The sequence below is a fragment of the Medicago truncatula genome, chromosome 6, assembly GCF_003473485.1.
Source record: "Medicago truncatula cultivar Jemalong A17 chromosome 6, MtrunA17r5.0-ANR, whole genome shotgun sequence".
In the NCBI taxonomy this organism is placed as follows: Eukaryota; Viridiplantae; Streptophyta; class Magnoliopsida; order Fabales; family Fabaceae; genus Medicago; species Medicago truncatula.
In genome coordinates this window covers 8361947-8381742 of record NC_053047.1, presented here as the reverse complement: position 1 = coordinate 8381742, position 19796 = coordinate 8361947, and the positions used below count along the sequence as shown (strand labels likewise).

Here is a 19796-nt window from a genome sequence, read left to right as displayed (position 1 = left end):
GCATTTGATAGTTAGATTTTTTTTTCCCTTTAAAGATATATAATAAAGAACATTATAGAAAAGTGAGATATTTGGCATAACAATAAAAGATAGTAATATTCATATTTAATATATAACATAGAACACATGAAACATTGGCTAATATTTCAGCACATAGTTAAAGACAACTCGAAACACTTAGGTTCCTATTCCTAAGGATTATTATTTTGATATAAACTTAGGTTCTTAATTTGAACTTTATTTATTTAATACAGGAAAATAAGAACTTGTCCTTGGTTCAAACACTTGCTTTGATTTTGGAACTATACCCAGATGTCACATCAAAGCGCCTATTCCATAGCATCACACCACCATACTTAGGTGAAGGCTTAACAATAGGCAGCAATTGATTTATAAGATCCTGTGCTTCCACAAAACCACCACTTGGAGCTGCATTAGATGAGCTAGCAGGAAGTCCAACGAAAACCTTTTTAGTAGACATAGAATTGATCCACTGGCTCCATGAATTCTTAAAGCTAGTTGGATTGTTTGAAACAAAGTTACAAGCACCAGGACTATTGTAAAATTGAACCCAAACATAGTCAAAAAGTCCAGTATTAATTGCCGTTTGAAGTATATTATCTTGAAAGATACACAATGGAGCAGCAGTTAAGTAAAACTTTTTTCTAGAAGATTTATAATGATCGTTTAGCTTTAAAGCAAGTGTTTCATAATGGAGTTTACTACCTCCTTCAATATCAAAATCCACTCCATCTAGTATAGCATCACCAAAAGGTCTAGAGGGTGAATTACCTCCCAAAAAGTTGTTCCAAATGTAGTCAGCAAGTTGATTAGCATCCTCTGGTGATGAAAAAGAGTATGTGTTCCTATCTTCACCACCAATGGAAAGCATAACCTTAATGCCTCTACTCTGACAAATATTTATGCTATCTCTCAAATTTTTGCAATTGGGTGGGTTACAATGACCAGCTAGGTTTAACTGTGGTTGACGACCACTTCCGAAAGTTGAGAGGAATGCTATGTTTACTATATTGAAGAGACCAGTGTTGCATGTGTCTCTCAAAGATCCATCACCATTGTCTTGGCCCCAATAAATTACTAGATCTCCTGCATTTGTTGATTGGAAAAACAAGGTGAGTGAAATTGAAAGGAGAAGAAGTGAAGGGTAAGAATATTTGTTGCTCATTGCGACTCTAGTTTATAAGTCTTGTTAGAAGTTGCGTATGGTAGATACCACTAATATATAGAGGCTTGCAATGGAACTTGCAAGGAAAGTTGCACAAGATGTCAAGATTCTTGGTTTCAGTCATATTCATATTGGTGGGGCCCATGACACCGGCAAGAGTGGACTCTTACTTATAAGAAGACCTTGACTTTAGATAAATGCACCTAAGTCGTGGATATCAAAAGTTATATTTTTATGTGTAGGAAATTTTGAGTTGCATCATAATCATAATCATAGTAAATTTGTCCTCGTGAATTTAGCTCAGTTGATAAGAACAATGCATAATATATGTAAGGTCTGGGGTTCAAACCTCAACCACCACAAAAAAAAATAGTAAATTTGCTACGAACTTTATTGCTTCCATTCTTTGTACTGGAGATAGAAAAGAAATTGTGTATATTTACTTGATTACCCTACTTCATAAAAATCATTATATTGGCAAGAGATTGACCTTGTAATCTTAAGAGATAAAATTCAAATTTCTTCAAACACAATTGCAAATGCTCGTTATTGCTACTTTGATTAACAATAATTTCACTTTACCTTATTTTTTTTTAATATAATATCCAAATCGGGTTCAAATTACACAAGAAAGTGTGTGAACTGATCATTTCAAACCTTTTCGTAGGGATGTCACTTGGACTCAGGCATATCGGGCACCTGCATAAAAATTATCCAATGAGTAGTGTAATAATTCACACCACGAGTACAGGCATGGGCATGAATAATTATACGCAAAATTGAACGGATATGTGTGGGTACGAGCATTCTTGTTTCCACCCCATCCAGAAATAATATATTTTTTAGTAACTGCCCTATAAGTCAAGTTCGGTGCGCACATCATATATCACCAAATGCTTCTTGTTATATACATGGTGCTTAATCGGAAACCATTTTACATTTCACAACTAATATTAATGTTGATCTTTGTGCTATTTGCATGGGTTACAGATCACTTGGGATCATGGTTTTAGAGACATCATTTATGAGTCAGATTCTCAAACAACATTGACATTTATTAAAGACATGTTCTACTTACTCATCCTTGTGCTACTCTTATGGACAACATTCATTCTTTTATGTTGAGAGATTGAAATGTTGTTTTTGCTCATACACGCGTGAAGAAATCTGTTGTCCATTTTTTTCGATCAAGTTATTGTTTATTAGGAGCTCAGCTCATTTGCTTGTAGTTTTTTATTTAATTATTTTCTATTGATTAAAAAAATACCTCATGCATTAAAATAAAGCCTCTATACTCTGGCATCTGTTGTTAGTCAATATTTTTACCAGTGAATGAAACACTCATGTTCATCGTTATGGATATTGACATTGTTGTTACTATGTTTGGAAGTGAGGTGATGTGAACCATTGCTTTTGCAATTGAGAGGGAAACTTCTACAAAAGACCAAGACCAAGACCTTTCACTCATTGTCCTATATGCAAAATCAATCACAATATGAAGAAAAGAAAAAAAAAACACCAATTATATGATGTATTATTGTTGAACAATGCATAGTCCTTAATAAAGACAGAGCCATGTGAATGTGAAGAATTTGGTATGTTATCGAAATAAGAGACAAAGAAATTATCTCATTTCCCCCACAAAAAAAAAGTTATTTGTTCATTCTGTTTTTTCTGAGTAAATTATCATTTTGACCCATGAAATAATAAATATAATAATTTAGTCTATTAAACTAAGAGACTAATTTAACGGATGTTCTTTAGTTTAAAAGACTAAATTGTCATTTTACAAATTTAAAGAACAATTTTAAAGAACTAATTTAACGGATGCTTGCAAGTTTAAAAGAGTATTTTTGACATTGAATAACTTAACATTGTTAAATTTTGACATTGAAGTTTACAAAAGTAATTTTAAATGTCAAAATATCTATAACAATGAATGTCTAAGTCATTGAATGTCAAAATTACTCTTTTAAACGTAATAGAGTTCTTTAAATTTGTAAAATGACAATTAGTCTTAACCTACTAATGATAGGTCTTTTATTCACTTACAATGTTAATTATAGTTTCCAATAACTAAACTCTTTCCAATCCTGTTGTCTATAGCTACACCAAAGTTGGTTAGATATTGTATTAGTTAAACTTGTACTGATGTTTTAAATTTGTAAAACGTCTGTTAAGTTAGTCTATATTTGTATTGACGGTGAATTTGTTGTGAACGTGCGTTTGAAGAGATTCCTACATTGTAGCTTCTCTATTATCAATTCCAAAGGCTCTCAAACGCACACTTAGTGTGTGTTTGTTTTGGCAATGATGAAACGCCAAAACAAACACACACTTAACCTCTTAGTTTACTCAAAGAAATATAATGAACGTTTACATTTATAAAATTTATAATGAACGTTTACACATTGTAAAATTTTAGAAGTTTAAAGAACGTTTACATTTATAATTTAATGGGTCAAAATGCTAATTTACTCAAAGAAATATAATGAACACAAGTCACATATGCCAAATGCAATAAGTTATTTGCCTCCTACTTGGATATTATACCTATTTCTCCACACTCACATACCTCCGCTTGCATTAAGGATGATACATTTTTCAACATTAATACATCATATAATTGGTGGGGGATTTTTATTTTTTTTTTCAAATGTGATTTTACATTTAGGTCAAATGGTAAAAGGTTTGGTCCTTTATGTAGAAGTTTCACTCTCAATTACAAAAGCAGCAGTGGTTCACATAACCTGACTTGCAAACATAGTGTCATAATCACAATATAAAGATGAAAAAGTAGAAGTCATGTAAGAATAATTGAGTCTGTGAATAGCTTTGTTACACTTCATGCTAATCATGTTCTACTATTTACTTAAAATTCCCTCACTTTTATCCTAAATTATACAAGCAATTACAAACTAATCCCTACCTGCCTCTCTTAATACATTGCACGTTAAAACACTTCGCAAAACCCTTCTTAGTTTTTTCGAAGTCTCAACATAAAACACTAGTCACTTTTTGCACTCAATTTTTCTTAGTCCACCTTTTTCTCCAGATTTTGTCGACCTAAAGTTGTGAATCATTTTTCTCCCGAAATAACTTCGTAAGATGGTAGAGTTTCGTGATAGGGAGAAAAACATCAATGTTTATGACATTGATGTACGAAGTTGAGAACATTGTTGGATGAAAATAAAATTGTAATGTTGGGTGAAATTTAAAAATATGTTGTGTTTTAACTTTTTAATTTAATTTTAATATTGGAAAAAAAAATTATTGTCTAAAAAAAACCTGCATCAATCAATCCAGTCCAAACCGTATTGGTTTGGTTCGGAAGACTTTTAGCCTCAAAACCGAACTAAACCAAACTTATCTTGCGGTTCGGATGACTTTTAGCCTCAAAACCGAACCAAAACGCACCGCGAACACCCCTACATGAAGGTCTAATTAAATAGAAAATAATATCTACCTCGCTGTCAAAACCCCTACATAAAGGTCTAATTAAATACAAAATAGTCTCTTGTTGTGAGCTTCAGTTATCATTTTAGAAAACTTATATTAATAGATGAGCTAAGAAATGTTTTGGACTAAGGTAAATGATGTAGCAAACAGATGAAAATGAAAGTCAAACTACGTCAACACCACTTGTCCAATCCAAGTGGATTACTAAAGAACGTCAATTAAGTTAGTCTCTTAGTTTAATTTTAATAGACTAAATTATCATTTCACAAGTTTAAAGAACATTTATAATTTCATGGGTCAAAATGCTAATTTACGCAAAGAAATAGACTGAACATATGCCAAATACACTAAGTTATTTCTCTCCTACATGACATGGTTCACACAATTGCAAAAGCAGCAATGGTTCACACAACCTAATTTGCAAACATAGTATCAATGGCGTCAATATGTATTATTAAAGGTAAGTCCTATTTGTAGAGTCCCAGTGGATCAATGCTTAAAAATCATATTAAACTCTAACAACGACGATCCTACTCTCCAATGAACAAGAATAGTGTTTCATAGTATTGACTAACATATGATAATGTTCAAGACATTATTTAATGCATGAGGCATGTTAGATATTCATCTTCTTCAATTCCCACAATATTTCATAAATTTCCTGGAAAAACATAGTTTACTGAATCCCGACGATATGGCTAACATGAGGATGAATCACGACAAATGTTTTTGTATTGCTTTGACCAAACTTATGGCACAACCACCGCTTTTATTCCACTAGTTTCGGAGAAAAACACAAACTCTATTGTTGTATTATTTCAACTTTAGTTTTTTTTTTTTTTTTTTTTGACAAGATTTTTCAACTTTAGTTGTTGTATCACAATATAAAGATGAAAGTAGTGACATGCATAGGTTTGTTACATTTCATGATAATCTTGTTCTACTATTTACTTAAAATTCCATCACTTTTATCCTAAATTATAGAAGCAATTAGAAACTAATCCCTACCTGCCTCTCTTAATATATTGTGTGGCTAGAGTATGTTTTAAAAATTAGAAAAAATTGAGCAGGAGATAGAGTCGGTTTCTGGTATGCTTATGATTTAAAAAAAAAAAAAATGGTCTGACGAACCTATTTTCACCATTAACAACATGACTTTATATGATATTTTTGGTCCCTATATTGCACAAAGTAATTCAAAATTTCAAAGGATAGTTTACCTATGATGAAAAATATTTAGGACTAAAACTAATTTGTAAAATTTTAGAGGGACTATAAAGCAAAATTTGAAATTTTATAAAGACAAAAAAACTTATTTAACCCTAAATTAGACAAGGTAAAAAGAAAAGAAAGGAATGTATGTCCCATGGTTAGTCCCAAATGGTAAAGGCAGCGACACCGCTCCACTAGGCAATGGAATATGAGACAACTTAGCGGAGATGCCACCGGTTATGGTCGTGCCATCCACACCAAATGTATTTGTTTATGACAATTACTTGAGAATTGTGCAAACAAATAATACTAGCATATAAAACGAACGTTAGGGTTTACAAAACACATAGTAACATGACATTCATTAATTTTTTAATAAAAATGTAAAATTAATATAATGAAAATCCATTCTAATCTTTTTTTCTCTTCGGTCACATTGACAAACCTCATTGTTTGCAATCAAGTCATGTCCTAACTACCAAACATCGTTCTATTAAACTCCCTGGGCATCAATAGTGTATGATTGAACGATAATTTAGTATGAAGGACACAACTTAATGTGGAAATAATAATATTTTCTTCAAGATGACTGATCAGCAAAGAGAAAGAAGAGGAGAACCGATTTGATTATCTTTTAACTTTACATTTTTATTAAAAAAATAATTAATGACTGTATGTTATTTTTCATTAGTTATAAACAATAACGTGTTCGTTTGTACACAAATTTCTCTCAATAGTTTAGTACTGAGATGCATTGAAAATCTCTCGTCACTATTTATATGTCCAAATTTAATAAAATAAAAAAACATAGGTGCATAGATATATTACAAGTTTCTGCTTAGTGAATAAGTTGCCATTCTCATTGATCATAAAAATCTCTAGAGTCTAACATGTGAATTTTCTTCTTCATTCTTCACTGCAGAAACAATTTATAAATATAAATCATAATACACAATTTTTAAAATTACTAAATTCAAAAAATAAAATTATAAATTAAATTAATGCAATACCTCTCAATTATAATGAAATTTCTACTCATAATTTGAATCAGAATAACGTATACTGCAACAAAAGGCAGAATATTACATACTAATTCAATTAAATCCACAAAACATGTACAGAATGTGACATGACTCAGATACGAACACCAAACACCGAATATAATAGACACGTCAATACTGATAATCAAGTGTGTCAGTGTTGTGTCAGACACATGTCGAACACAAGAGACATAAATTGTTTGAAAGAGAGATCAGAAATTGGAAGAGGTTGTCGGTCACGGTGAATCAGAAACACGGACCAATGTAAACATCATCATGTCTCTCTTGTTTTGTTTCAAATCAAAACAAATTTTGTTATCACAAAAATAAAATAAAAAGTTTAAAACAAAAATTGAATAATCATCGGAGACTTAAATACTAGGAATCATGGAACGAATCCATCGTATTGTTGCAGTTATTTTCTCATCACATGATATACAATAACATAAAAACAAAAAAACACTAAGATGATAAAGAAAGAATGAATTTTAAGAGAGAGAGAGAGAGAGAGAGAGAGAGAGAGAGAGAGAGAGAGAGAGAGAGAAAATAAGAGAAGAGAAACTCGAAAGATACAGTGAAGGGAATGTTTTGGTGTGTGAATTTATAAACATGGTTGGTTGTTTATAGAAAAACTGAAACCCTAAAAATTAAAGGGGAAGTTGTTGCTAATTAGCCGGGCCTTCAGATGTTAATATACACCGAGTCATGTAACTTGAGAATTTGGTAAGTTTGTGGATACAGTAAAATAGGTACTTGTATTTGTAGTTGCACACGGATGATACTTGGTTTATATCATACAAAATTTAACTGATACTAGTAAATAGTAATAAATAAGTTTTTAAAGATGACATAAAAAGTAAAAAAATTACGCCTTAGCCTAATTGAGTCGCAGTGGACATTCTGAAGAATGACATCTTAGGCGAAACATTGAATTTTATTATATACAACCCGAAGAAGATTCTATCTAAAAGAATGACTTATTATTTTGTTAATGATGTATGAGAACAACCCAACGATCATTATATTAGAGAAGATATTTGGTATTATATTGTCGAAGACATTTAAGGTTATCTTAAAGAGGATTACGTTGAAGAAAAAAAACTTCATTATATTACGTGTCAAAGGAGGATAGTTGTCCTCCAACTCGATGGTTCAAAAATATACTCTACTTTCACGGTAACATATCTAATTAGTCGTCCCCATTTTAAAATTTGACAGTTTTGGTCATCCATCATATTTTTTAACATTAAAAATGTTATGTGATAAATTTTTAGATATGCAGGGGCCGGGGTTCAAACCCCAGACATCCAATTTCTCCATATTTAATTGTGTGAACTCCAACCACTAGACTACTTAACCAAAAAAAAAAGAATTGCATTGAGTGGCAAAATTCTCTTGGAGATTTAACATGACTGGATTGAATTTGAATTCAGTACCTCTAGTTAGATATTTAATTTATAATTATTAGAAAATGCTAATAAATGTCCTGATACAACGTTTAAAAGGTCAAAAGAAGTAACTTTTGAATATAAAAATGTTGTAATTATGATTTATTTATTTTTTAATGTGAATTGAGCATTCTTTACGTGCAACAGCTGAGAGACTTCTTTTGATCCATAATGAACTTCTTCAAAACCTTATATATGTAGTCCTTTTGGTTGATGAATAAGGTTATCTTGGATTTATACCTTGTGATCTGCATAACCATAATCTTTTTAGCACCCCACGTATTCTTCATTTCAATCTAACTCTCAAGATTCATCTTTACCTTCTAAATGTATGCATTGTTGTTACAAATAATCAACATGCCATCTACATAGAGGAGAAGGCAGATGACATCTCAGTGAGAATGATTCTTATATAAAGAGCCAAATCGTAGAACCAATCTTCCTCTTCGAATCAAGGCATTATGGGCTTTATCAAGCATCTCATTCTCCTTGTTCGATAATGTGGCTGACATTTTTGCTTCACCAAGTGCCTCTTCGATCTCCTGTTGGACCATGAACACCCTCACCCTCGTCTTCATTTTCCGCAGGCTGAAATCATTATTGTCTATGCATTTCTCGATATTGAAATTCGCAGAGATGTAGAGTAAGCCACAAACAACGACAATCAACAACAAAATGATGACCTACGACAACAAACAACGTAGTGGAATATCGTTACATTGGCGATGATTTATGGTGACATAGACATATCAAGTGTTGGGGATATAAAGATTGATTAATAAGTATTAGATTATCAATTGTGATTAAATAAGTTACAAAAAATTCACGTGTTCACTATTCTCACAATCTATTCACTTCAATCTCCTTATTAACCATATGTTTTGCACACATTTGTGTTTAAATTTTGGCGATACATCATCATAAAATCATATCCACTATTAATTAATGATTAATTATGTGAGTGTTGACAAATCAAATTGATTTATTGTTAATAACCTTGATTCAAATGGATAAATTCCAATTTTTGATACCAAATTGAGTAGGAAATGAAGACCGAAGTAGGATAAAAAAGAGAATTGATATGAAGATACATTCTTATATCTGATAAACATGCATATAATTAGAGATGTCGCTTAACTCAATGGGTTGAGACAATGCATAAAATATGCAAGGTCCGAGATTCAAACCCCGACAACAAAAAAACACGATCATTAGAGATTAAAAATAAATGTGATCTAATATAAATGACCTTCACTTTTTTTTTCTTACAAGAATTTACACTCGTGTACAAAATTTTATCATACAAAAAAGTTAAAGATCGAATTCTCCGACTACTTGTTTAAAAAGTCTAAATTTTTTACCACTTGAATCAATTTATTGTTGGTGGTGTAAAACAGCTTCAATATCAACAAGTAAAAAGCAATGGAATGAATCAATCAATAATTTAATTTATAAACACCATCAATATACAAATTTTTACACATGTATAATTCATTGTTGTAACAACACATCAACTATTGAGGTGTAACAAATCTTGTGTTTTCACCTCATTAAATATTGTAGTAATACATCATTAGTTACATGTGTATTTTTTTTACACTGTCGATGTATACTAATAAACTCTCCAATCAAATAAATGATGCAAACTTAATAATATACACTATCATTATAATTACTTGACACATGTATCTAATGATGTGTTACCACATCAATTAATTCGTTAATTAAGTTGATAATATATCATTGGATACATGCGTAAAAAATAACATGTCTAATAGAATCAATCACTCATTTCTTAAAGGCAAAATTACACATTTAATCCCTTAACTTAATTTCAGGTAACAGTTTGGTCATTTATCTTTTTTTCATTTCAATTTGGTCCTTTTTGTCCATTTTCATATACATTTTCAAGCTTCAAATCTAATATTCTTATGCAAACATAGACGAGAATCATAGATTTGAAGACTGAAAGACCATAAGAAAATAAAATCATGAATTTTAAGCTTAAAATTTCATATGAACATGGACAAAAAGGACCAAATTAAAATAAAAAGAAGATAAAGGACCAAACTGTTATCTGAAATTAAGTTAAAAGACTTAAAAGTGTAATTTTACCTTTTCTAAATTATTATCATTATGATTTTTGTTTCCCTCCAACCCATAGTATCACCAAATCCAAACAACATTTTTTCTCTTTCTTATCCTTATATCACATACAACGGTCCAAACCCAAATATCTCTTCTACCTTACACTTCTACTAAAATCAACATCACATCCCTTCTTGTTCTTCTTCTTCACTTCATTTCTCTCATAAACCAAAATCAATCAAAAAAATCCCAATTTTCTTCAAAACCCTAACCCTAATGGAACTCTCTCATCTCTCCCTCTCCGAAAATCACTTCTTCTTTTCTACTCCCACCTCCCCTTCTTCCTTATCACACCGTCTTCCCTCATTTCTCTCACTCTCCACCAATCACCGTCGCCGGCGAAGAAGTTTCTGTTCCGCCTCGAATTCCGATACGTTAGTCGCCGCTACAGGTAAGAAGAAGCGTGATGAGGATGATGGTGATTTGAAGACGTGGATGCATAAGAATGGACTTCCTCCATGTAAAGTTGTTTTGAAGGATAAACCTTCGCTTGATGACAGTGTTAAACCTATTCATTATGTTGCTGCTAGTGAAGATCTTCAGGTTTGTTTAATTTGCGTGTTTCTTTTTGTTTCTTGATGTGTTTTAATCTATCAATTACTAACACCGGATACGACACTGACACTGAGACACAGTACTGATACACACACCTGACCGACACACTTAGATACTGATATAATTTAAGAAATGAGTGATTGAATCTATCAATTACTGACATTGAATACGATACTGACATGTAAATACTAATAAATTATTTAAGAATTGGGTGATTGATTCTATCAATTACTGACATTGGATACGATAATGACACTCACATGTAGATACTGATAATAATTTAAGAAATGAGTGATTGATTCTATCAATTAGTGACACTGGATACAATACTGACATCGATTCAAGAAATGAGTGATTGAATCCATCAATTACTGACACTGGATACGATACTGACACTGACATGTAGATACTGATAATTATTTAAGAAACGGAAGTGATTGAATGAAACCACACCACAATGGCACGACCTACGTGTTAGTGTAGGATTTGTCAAGAGTTATAGTCAGGTATGACTTGACAATGTGTTTATAAGTGTGGCCGGTCCTCGTCTTACAAGTTGATTTTGTAAGGTGAGTTAGGCCCAACACGAATTCTAAGATGATTCTAACGTGCTAGACACATGACACATTTTTTTATATGAAGTGTCGGTTCCACATGGTTTAGCAATAGAAATTGAATGAGAGATTTTTATTATGAGTCTAATGGTTTGATACAATGTTAGTGTAAGTTAGTTTTTAGTTTAATGGAGATGTAATTTCGGTGTAAAATAGTATTACAATGATATATCCAAAAAAGAACTCATGTTATTGCCACCTGAGTTCGCCTTGTAACTCGGATACGACACTTACTGATAATTATTTATGAAATGAAAGTGATTGAATGAAACTGCTGCAATGGAACTACACCAAGAGTTGATGTAGGAATTGAACAAGTGCAAGACACTAGACACATCTTTGATTTGAAGTGTCTGTGCTATATACTTTATAGAAGTTGAATGTGACATTTTTATTATATGTCTAATGGTCGTATAGAATGTCAGTGTAAATAGTTGAGTTTAATGGATAAGTAATGTCAGTAAAATAGTTTTATACAGACATCCAATAAAAACTCATGATATTGCCATTTAAACCCATTTTGTAAATGCAATGTAAAAGAGAAAAAAATACATGCACTGCCGGTGTACTCTAGTTTTAGACTGACGCCCAATAAGAATAGAATATCTGATAGCTATTTCTAAAAAAAAACAGTTACAAATTAGGAATATGTGGCAAGATGATGAGTTTTTTATTGAATGACGGTGTAAAATTGTTTAACACTATCAGTGCATAGCTATTAAACTCAAGTAAAAAAACTTGCAAAATGCTGAATTATCATTAGACATTGTGTGAACATAATTTACATGGACAGTGCATATCCCATTTTCTCATTAGTTTTAGTCTTACTTACATCCAATAAAAGACCACTATTTTTTCATGTGATACTAGCGACTTTAAAATACTATTAAAAAATGGGGTGATATGGCAAAATAATGGCATTTTAATGAGTGCCAATGTTAAACGGGTTTACATTGACCATGCATATCCTTTAAATCCTTTTGTTTAATGAGTTTGGTTGTATGCTTTGCAGAAAGGGGATATTGCTTTCTCAGTTCCAAATTCATTGGTTGTCACTCTAGAGCGTGTCTTGGGAAACGAGACTATTGGTAAGTGTTGAGAAGAGTGTGTTGATATAACATTCCTCATTATGCAATTCTTATGTTTCTCTCTCTTTCTGTTATGTCCTGTGTTGTGCTTCATTCTGTTATTACAAAAGAATGTGAATTGCATAGCTTTCTCTTTTTTAATTTTTATTAATTTGATAAGACGTGCTAATAGGAATTAAAATGGCCTAAAAAAAAACAATATTTGATGGTTTCTTTTGATTGAAATATCACTTTAGTCCGTGTGTACATTCATTTCTAATTTGCTCCTTCTATGATTGATTACTATAGATCTCTATTTTATAACACTACGATGGACGGCGTAATATCAATGTAAAGTGCAAGGAGTCAAGGACTTTATTGAAAATGACTGCCATATATAAGAATGAAAAAAATGTAGCATTTGTAGTTCCTATATGTGACAATCATTTTTAATCTAGTTATTTTTCTTTGCTGTGTGATCACTCCAAGTCTCCAACAGATTGTGTTAAACAGAAACATACAGTGATAGGAGGGCTAGGTTGAATTTTTTTTCTTCATATAGGGACTAAATTAAAAATGAGTGTCGCACAAAGAGACTATAAGACATTTAACCCTTTTTGAATATAATTTGAGAATCTAACAAAAGATTTAATATTTTTGATGGGCATTGGTTAGCAAGATTTAAAGCTTTTGATGGGAATTGAGGAACATGTCCATTAAGATGGAATATTTATTTGAATGATTTTAGATATAGAGGAGATTTAACTATCTTGAATTACTATGAAGTGTTGTCAAATAGCGGCCATATCGGTGCTATAGCAAAGCGGAATTTGCACTAATAGCAAAGCGGCCATATTTAGTACAAAGTATTGTTATATAAGGCGCTATAGTGTTGTAGTTTTGTGGAATTTGAACAAACTGCTATTTTTCTCGATTTACAACACTGTTATTATGTAAGGTTGGATGAAAAATATTTTGATGGCAGTATATCACATTCCTGTGGTTGATCATGTTTAGTGTCAGAAATGTTTTAGAAGTTGTATTGAAGATGTTTGGGTTATCAGGGTGACAAAACATTCGTATGCTTGTGGAAATGAATATAGCAATCAACTAACCTTGAGTTTATTTATAAGGCAATGTTAAGGGTGATTTTTTTTGCAGTTCCTACTTAGTGAATTGATTAGTGTGTCATTTTGTTGTTCGGTTATAATAAAAGTTGGGTTGATGATAGTAGGTTTGCTGAAGCATTTTAAAATTTGAAATTATATATCGGTGTTCTGTCCTTGTTGCAGCCGAGCTATTGACCACAAACAAGTTTTCCGAATTGGCGTGCTTGGCCTTGTATCTGATGTATGAGAAAAAACAGGGAAAGAAATCTTTCTGGTATCCATACATTAGGGAACTTGATCGGCAACGAGGCAGGGGTCAACTGGCAGTGGAATCACCTCTTCTATGGTCAGAGTCTGAGCTGGCATACCTTGAAGGAAGTCCGTTAAAGGTTTTCCACCTCTCTCCCTCCTTCCTGATTAACGCTGAACACCAAGTCCATGCTACCGATAGGGAAAATATTAGGTTGTTTAATGCTTTATATTTTTCAAATATATTAAGACTAACTTCTGGTGGCTGTGATTTAGGATGAAATTGTTAAAAGGATTGAAGGAATAAGAAAAGAGTATAATGAACTAGACACGGTCTGGTTTATGTCTGGTTCTCTCTTTCAGGTAATTAAACATGCACTTGAATTTTACAAGAACAAAATTTATTTAGTATACACACAGGTCATTTGGTGCTTACTCTATATGTATAATGCAGCAATACCCATATGACCTTCCTACCGAGGCTTTTCCATTTGAGATTTTCAAACAAGCTTTTGCAGCAGTTCAGTCATGTGTTGTGCATTTACAGGTAAAACTTACCCATCTGCTACATATTTATATGGCTGATAAAATATACTCAAGAAAACTCCAAAGTATATAATGGCCAGGCTAATCAATTGATGAAATCATTATTAGTTCTACTTTTTGCATGTCACATTTGGAAATGAAAATCACCTTAATCTGAAACGGCATAATCATTAATCATTTATGATACACTTAAACTTTTGCACGTCACATTTGGAAATGAAAATCACCTTAATCTGAAACGGCATAATCATTTATGATACACTTAAACATTAGGTCAATGAGCTCTAAACCTAAATTTATTCATTCTAATTTGCAAATATATTTAATTGATTGTTGGATTGGGTGAAGTGTTGATAATCTAATTTAAATATAAAACTTTATTATTGTAACTACAAAATGTGCACGATATTTTAGCACATATGGACATTTGTTGCTTTTACATTATACATTCTTTTCCTTATAAACTTTGGATAGTTGTTACCATTATATTCCATGATTAAACCTTAAGATTGATGCATGCATGCATAATACAGTATACATACATGATACATGCATATGCATTCATCTATGTGTTCATGTAACCTTCCTTCTATCCTTCTCTTTCAACAACCTGCCCTCTCTTTCAACAATGGGTGTAAATTGATTGATTGTTTTTTGGAATCAGAATGTTAGCTTAGCTCGGAGATTTGCGCTGGTTCCACTGGGACCTCCTTTGTTGGCCTACTGTAGCAACTGCAAGGCAATGTTAACTGCTGTTGATGGTGCTGTTCAGCTTGTGGTCGATCGCCCCTATAAAGCTGGGGACCCGATTGTTGTCTGGTATAATAATTCATGCTTCATTTGACACCATCTACTTTTAAATAAGGATGTAGTTGTTTTTGTATCAGTGGCTTCATTATAAGATCTGTAGTTGATCATCTTCAGGTGTGGCCCACAGCCTAACACAAAGTTACTTACAAACTATGGCTTTGTTGATGAAGATAATTCCAATGACCGACTCATAGTTGAGGTATAAGTTTGTTATTTACTTAGTTTGCATTCATTTTTTTGTTGTTTCAATTCAGATTTAACCTTACTGTCACAGGTGGCTTTGAGTACTGAAGATCCACAATATCAAGATAAAAGAATAGTTGCTCAAAGAAATGGAAAGCTATCAATTCAAACGTTTTATGTACTAATACTAAACTCTTAATCTTAATTGAAGGTTATTGAGAATTCTTCTTGTTAATTTTTTAGTTCAATCTTGGTGCAGGTATATACTGGGAAGGAAAGAGAAGCTGTCTCAGATATGATTCCATATATGCGTTTAGGCTATGTTTCAGATCCTTCTGAGATGCAATCTGTCATCTCCTCTCAAGGTCCAGTTTGTCCAGTAAGTTTGTCTCACCACTTGTGCTTTCCTTATTGAATTTGAGGAATTTTGTGATTGCCAAATATCAAAATCTAGTATTTGTCCTAGATATTAATACAATCAAGTTCTCTTGATGTCTTGCTCACTTCCTATTTCATATTTTGCTTTCTTGACTTGAGGCTCTAATCTGATCATGATGTACTGTGATAAATGAAGTTTAATTTTATTGCCTTAATCTTTTTCTAAAAATAGTAAAAAAAATTGTCTAATATAATATAATTAAATGGGGAGTAAATCTTGTGATGTGAAAAGTTTACTCTGATTATTCATTTTAGGTGAGCCCTTGTATGGAGCGGGCCGTGCTGGACCAGCTTGCTGATTATTTCAATACTCGGCTGGCTGCCTACCCTACTACCTTGGCTGAAGATGAATCTATGGTACTATTTATTTGAATTAGAAATTGGACATTGATTTATCAACTTTTCACTGACAATTTATGTATCATCTTAGTTGACAGATGGCAGTTTGAATCCAAAGAGGCGTGTTGCTACTCAACTTGTTAGGCTAGAAAAGAAAATGCTTCATGCATGCTTGCAGGCAATCATGGATCTCATAAGCCAGCTACCAGACCACAGTGTATCGCCATGCCCTGCTCCCTATGCACCATCGTTAAAATGAAAGGTTCAACTCTCTATCCCTCCTTCTCCGTTTTTGAACATCTTTATCATCTTTTTCTTGAACATTTGCAGTAATTCCTGAATCATGTTATCTGCTTTTAGGAACTGGATAATTTGTGCAGTACAATATGGGTTTAATGATCCAAGTTTGGTAAAATTGTTATTTTTTTATAGCATTGTATATTAAGCACCCTATTGAATGTCATGGAAATGAAAGGAAAAGGTTAATCTGGTCCTAGGTTGGCAACTCCCTTGAATTAGGTTAGGATAATTTGTAGTTTACCCCAGTGGGCACGTTTCTATTGTGGACACATTTTCTCTACCATTACGCTTATTGTGGTCACATTTTGTCTGCCATTATGAACGAATATTATTGTAATAATCCCCTAATTTAGCTTGCTAAAGTGACTTAGGCCTAAATAACTGTTGGAAAAGTTTGAGTCATATAACTCAGCTTGGAGGATACACAATCCCCAAGCTCCGAGCCTAGAAGGCAAAGGAGATTGATCGCGTGCTTTGGACTTGGCCGGTTCATATTTTTCATATTAATCAGAAAACCTGATTTAAGGAGGAAATGAAAGTGGTATGACAAACAGATATACTACTAGAAAAGGAAAAACTCTGAAATTTGAGGTTTTTCATCAGTAGTCCAAAGTGTATATGGTTTGTTTCCTTGATGGGGCTCTGACCCATCCCCAGCAGCTTCTACTCAAATCCACAACTTGCTCTGACCAAACCGAGTGTCCAGGATTAGATCCAGACCCACTTTTATTGGTCAGGACACTTGATGACCTACTTTGTTATTCCAGATGTTGTAAAGCAGTAATAATATCGATCATGTAGCTCGGAGATTATGCTGCCTGACAGTTTTGCGGCAACACTCTCTCATATATCATGTTGATCCTTAAGCACATCAAAACAAAAGTGTTCTTGTTCAAAAAAAAAAAAAAAAGTGTTTAATAATGTTTGCTTTCTTCATTGGTCCCCTTGCCCTTTTCAATCTCCTGAGATTCTGTCTTATTGTCATTTAGTTAAACTCAGTCACATGACAATTGTGAATTGGATGACAAATGTTCTTTCAAATACCCAATGGAGCAAAGGATAAAGATGGGTTCCAAGAGAGAGTAGTGAGAATTAAAGAGTATCCCATATGCCATTGGATTTTCTCCTTGAGAGCCAATTACTTGATGAATATGAAAAACATGCCGAGTATTGTACCCCTTGAGTAATATGCACATAATCTAGTCCAAATTCTCTTTTGTTAGCTAAAACAAGGGGTTCGTACAGTATATCCATCCACGATGGTAAAGAAAATGTGTTCACCATTAACTTTAGACTACTAATGAAACAATAGTATTGAAAGGGATCTGAAGTCAAATATTGGCTGTGATTCATCTTTGGATCAACACCGAGATCAGGTGTAGAATTCCATGCATGAAAACTACAATTTCCTGATTGGGTACCTAAAGCAATGTAACTCGTTCAAGCTGGGCTGATTAGAGGTCCCAGAGCTCCTAAATGGCTATTTGCAAAACCTGCTGTTGGACTCGATTAATCAATACAAACCTTTGTAGTGGTTCCATAACTTTCATTATTGCAATTTTCTAATTGAAAATTATTATAAAACTGCATACATTGAATTAATTTTTTTTGAAAGGTATACATTGAATTAATTAAATTTAATATTTGTGTTCTCAGAATAATCATGATTGATTGCTGTACCTAGAACAATGCTGCTCGGAGTTTCAAATCCATATAAAAAGGGGTTGGTTCAAGTATTTTCTGTGCACCCCGTCAAGTATAGGAGCATCAGTGAAGCATTTATTTTCCCAAAACATGTCGTTGGTCGCGCAGATGATTCTAAGTTTGAGTGTTGGAATGATAGTAATCTTTTGTAAATGGAAATCTGTATCACAAATTGTAATTCATTTGTGTATATATTTGTATGCAGTTCTCAGGAATATATTTGATCCGATCCCCTTCTCTAGTTTACTTTAAAATTGTTAGAAAGATCTCAAATGTCACAAAAGGTTTTGTTTGCTGAATGTGGTATGACATAGAGCAGCTAAATAATGACAGACATGAATTCTTGTTAATCTGTGGTTGAATTTCTGGCGTAGTATTTGTCATGTGTCAAAAAAATGGAGAGGAAAGGACTAGGGACGATGCAAAAGCCAATATCTTGGTGAAACTTTTTAAAATACAGACACATTATTCCCTGTTTCAGGGTCATGTCATGTGGAACAATTTTGGAATATAAAATGAACATTTTAAAGATTTGATATGATTTAAATTATTAATTATCATGTTAGCATTTCTTTTCATTTTGATTTTTAACATCATTGATTTGGTGTATGATTGATTTTATCTTCAAAATTGATTCTAATTTGAAGCTATAAATTACAGCTTTAAATTTTAGAATTGATTTTCATTTATTGCTCAACTGATTTTTACATGAATGTATCTAAATATAAATAATTTTACATTCAACAAACTTTTAATCAAAATTATTTACTTAAAATAATTTTTTGTTACTGTAAAACCAAAGATTCACTAAACCTTGAACTTCTTGACCAGATTAAACTTAGTCTTATAAAGTCTAGCTCAACTCATCTTTTTCCCCCTCATGTTCTAATGTTTGACTATTCCTTTTCACACCTTATGACCTTATCACACGTCCTATTTTTTTCTTCCGTAGATGCCTTTGGGAATTTTCAGATAATAGAATTCGAAATGAGTTTTCCCTCTGTGGAGGAAAATGATTTTTCACATATTCGGATTATACAATCCGTACACAATAAGTAGTTTAGTTTATAAAATTTCGAACATTCAATGTATAGGGCGTCTTTCTTGTTTGTTTTGGATTATAAAATTCGAACACCTCATATAACCCCTCTTGTGCCATGAATTCATGGAAAAACCAGTTCAAATTATATAATTTGAACCATGTCAATACAATAATTTGAATTGTGTCAACACAAAGACTGAGTCTATTTGTATTAGGGATAATCAGCTCAAGAACCATATTAACCATCCTAATCTCCATTATTGTATTTTAAGTCATTGTTAGTTGTTCCCGCCGTGTTCAGTCAAAAATTAGGGTTTAAGGCTACTTGATGGAATTGCTCCGAAACC

General features: G+C 32.5%; 2 protein-coding genes and 3 non-coding genes across 6 annotated transcripts; 1 reads left to right on the top strand and 4 right to left on the bottom strand.

Annotated features, from left to right (window-relative positions):
* Window positions 1-70: 70 nt before the first annotated feature.
* Window positions 71-1224, bottom strand: LOC11418954 (basic endochitinase). The gene has a single exon (XM_003618769.4). The coding sequence runs from the start codon at window positions 1184-1186 to the stop codon at window positions 278-280; it is 909 nt and encodes a 302-aa protein (XP_003618817.1). The 5' UTR covers window positions 1187-1224; the 3' UTR covers window positions 71-277.
* A 5464-nt stretch (window positions 1225-6688) lies between these two features.
* LOC112416130 (small nucleolar RNA R64/Z200 family) lies at window positions 6689-6782 on the bottom strand. Its single transcript, XR_003006444.1, has one exon. It is a non-coding gene; the product is annotated as a small nucleolar RNA R64/Z200 family (small nucleolar RNA).
* A 323-nt stretch (window positions 6783-7105) lies between these two features.
* On the bottom strand, window positions 7106-7180 carry LOC112416169 (small nucleolar RNA SNORD18). Its single transcript, XR_003006477.1, has one exon. It is a non-coding gene; the product is annotated as a small nucleolar RNA SNORD18 (small nucleolar RNA).
* A 75-nt stretch (window positions 7181-7255) lies between these two features.
* LOC112416126 (small nucleolar RNA Z199) lies at window positions 7256-7334 on the bottom strand. The gene has a single exon (XR_003006440.1). It is a non-coding gene; the product is annotated as a small nucleolar RNA Z199 (small nucleolar RNA).
* A 3231-nt stretch (window positions 7335-10565) lies between these two features.
* Window positions 10566-18757, top strand: LOC11422087 (fructose-bisphosphate aldolase-lysine N-methyltransferase, chloroplastic). Of its 2 annotated transcripts, XR_003013306.2 has the most exons (13): window positions 10566-11036; window positions 12675-12750; window positions 14022-14227; window positions 14364-14450; window positions 14542-14634; window positions 15298-15452; window positions 15558-15642; window positions 15718-15804; window positions 15886-16005; window positions 16320-16421; window positions 16495-16665; window positions 16764-16812; window positions 18360-18757. XR_003013306.2 is itself a non-coding variant. In XM_024786649.2 (12 exons), the coding sequence occupies exons 1-11, from the start codon at window positions 10710-10712 to the stop codon at window positions 16660-16662; spliced, it is 1506 nt and encodes a 501-aa protein (XP_024642417.1). In that variant the 5' UTR covers window positions 10567-10709; the 3' UTR covers window positions 16663-16665; window positions 18360-18757. The 2 variants fall into 2 exon arrangements, 1 of the variants encoding a protein (XP_024642417.1); XM_024786649.2 differs by lacking the exon at window positions 16764-16812 and having other exon boundaries at window positions 10567-11036.
* Window positions 18758-19796: the final 1039 nt, after the last annotated feature.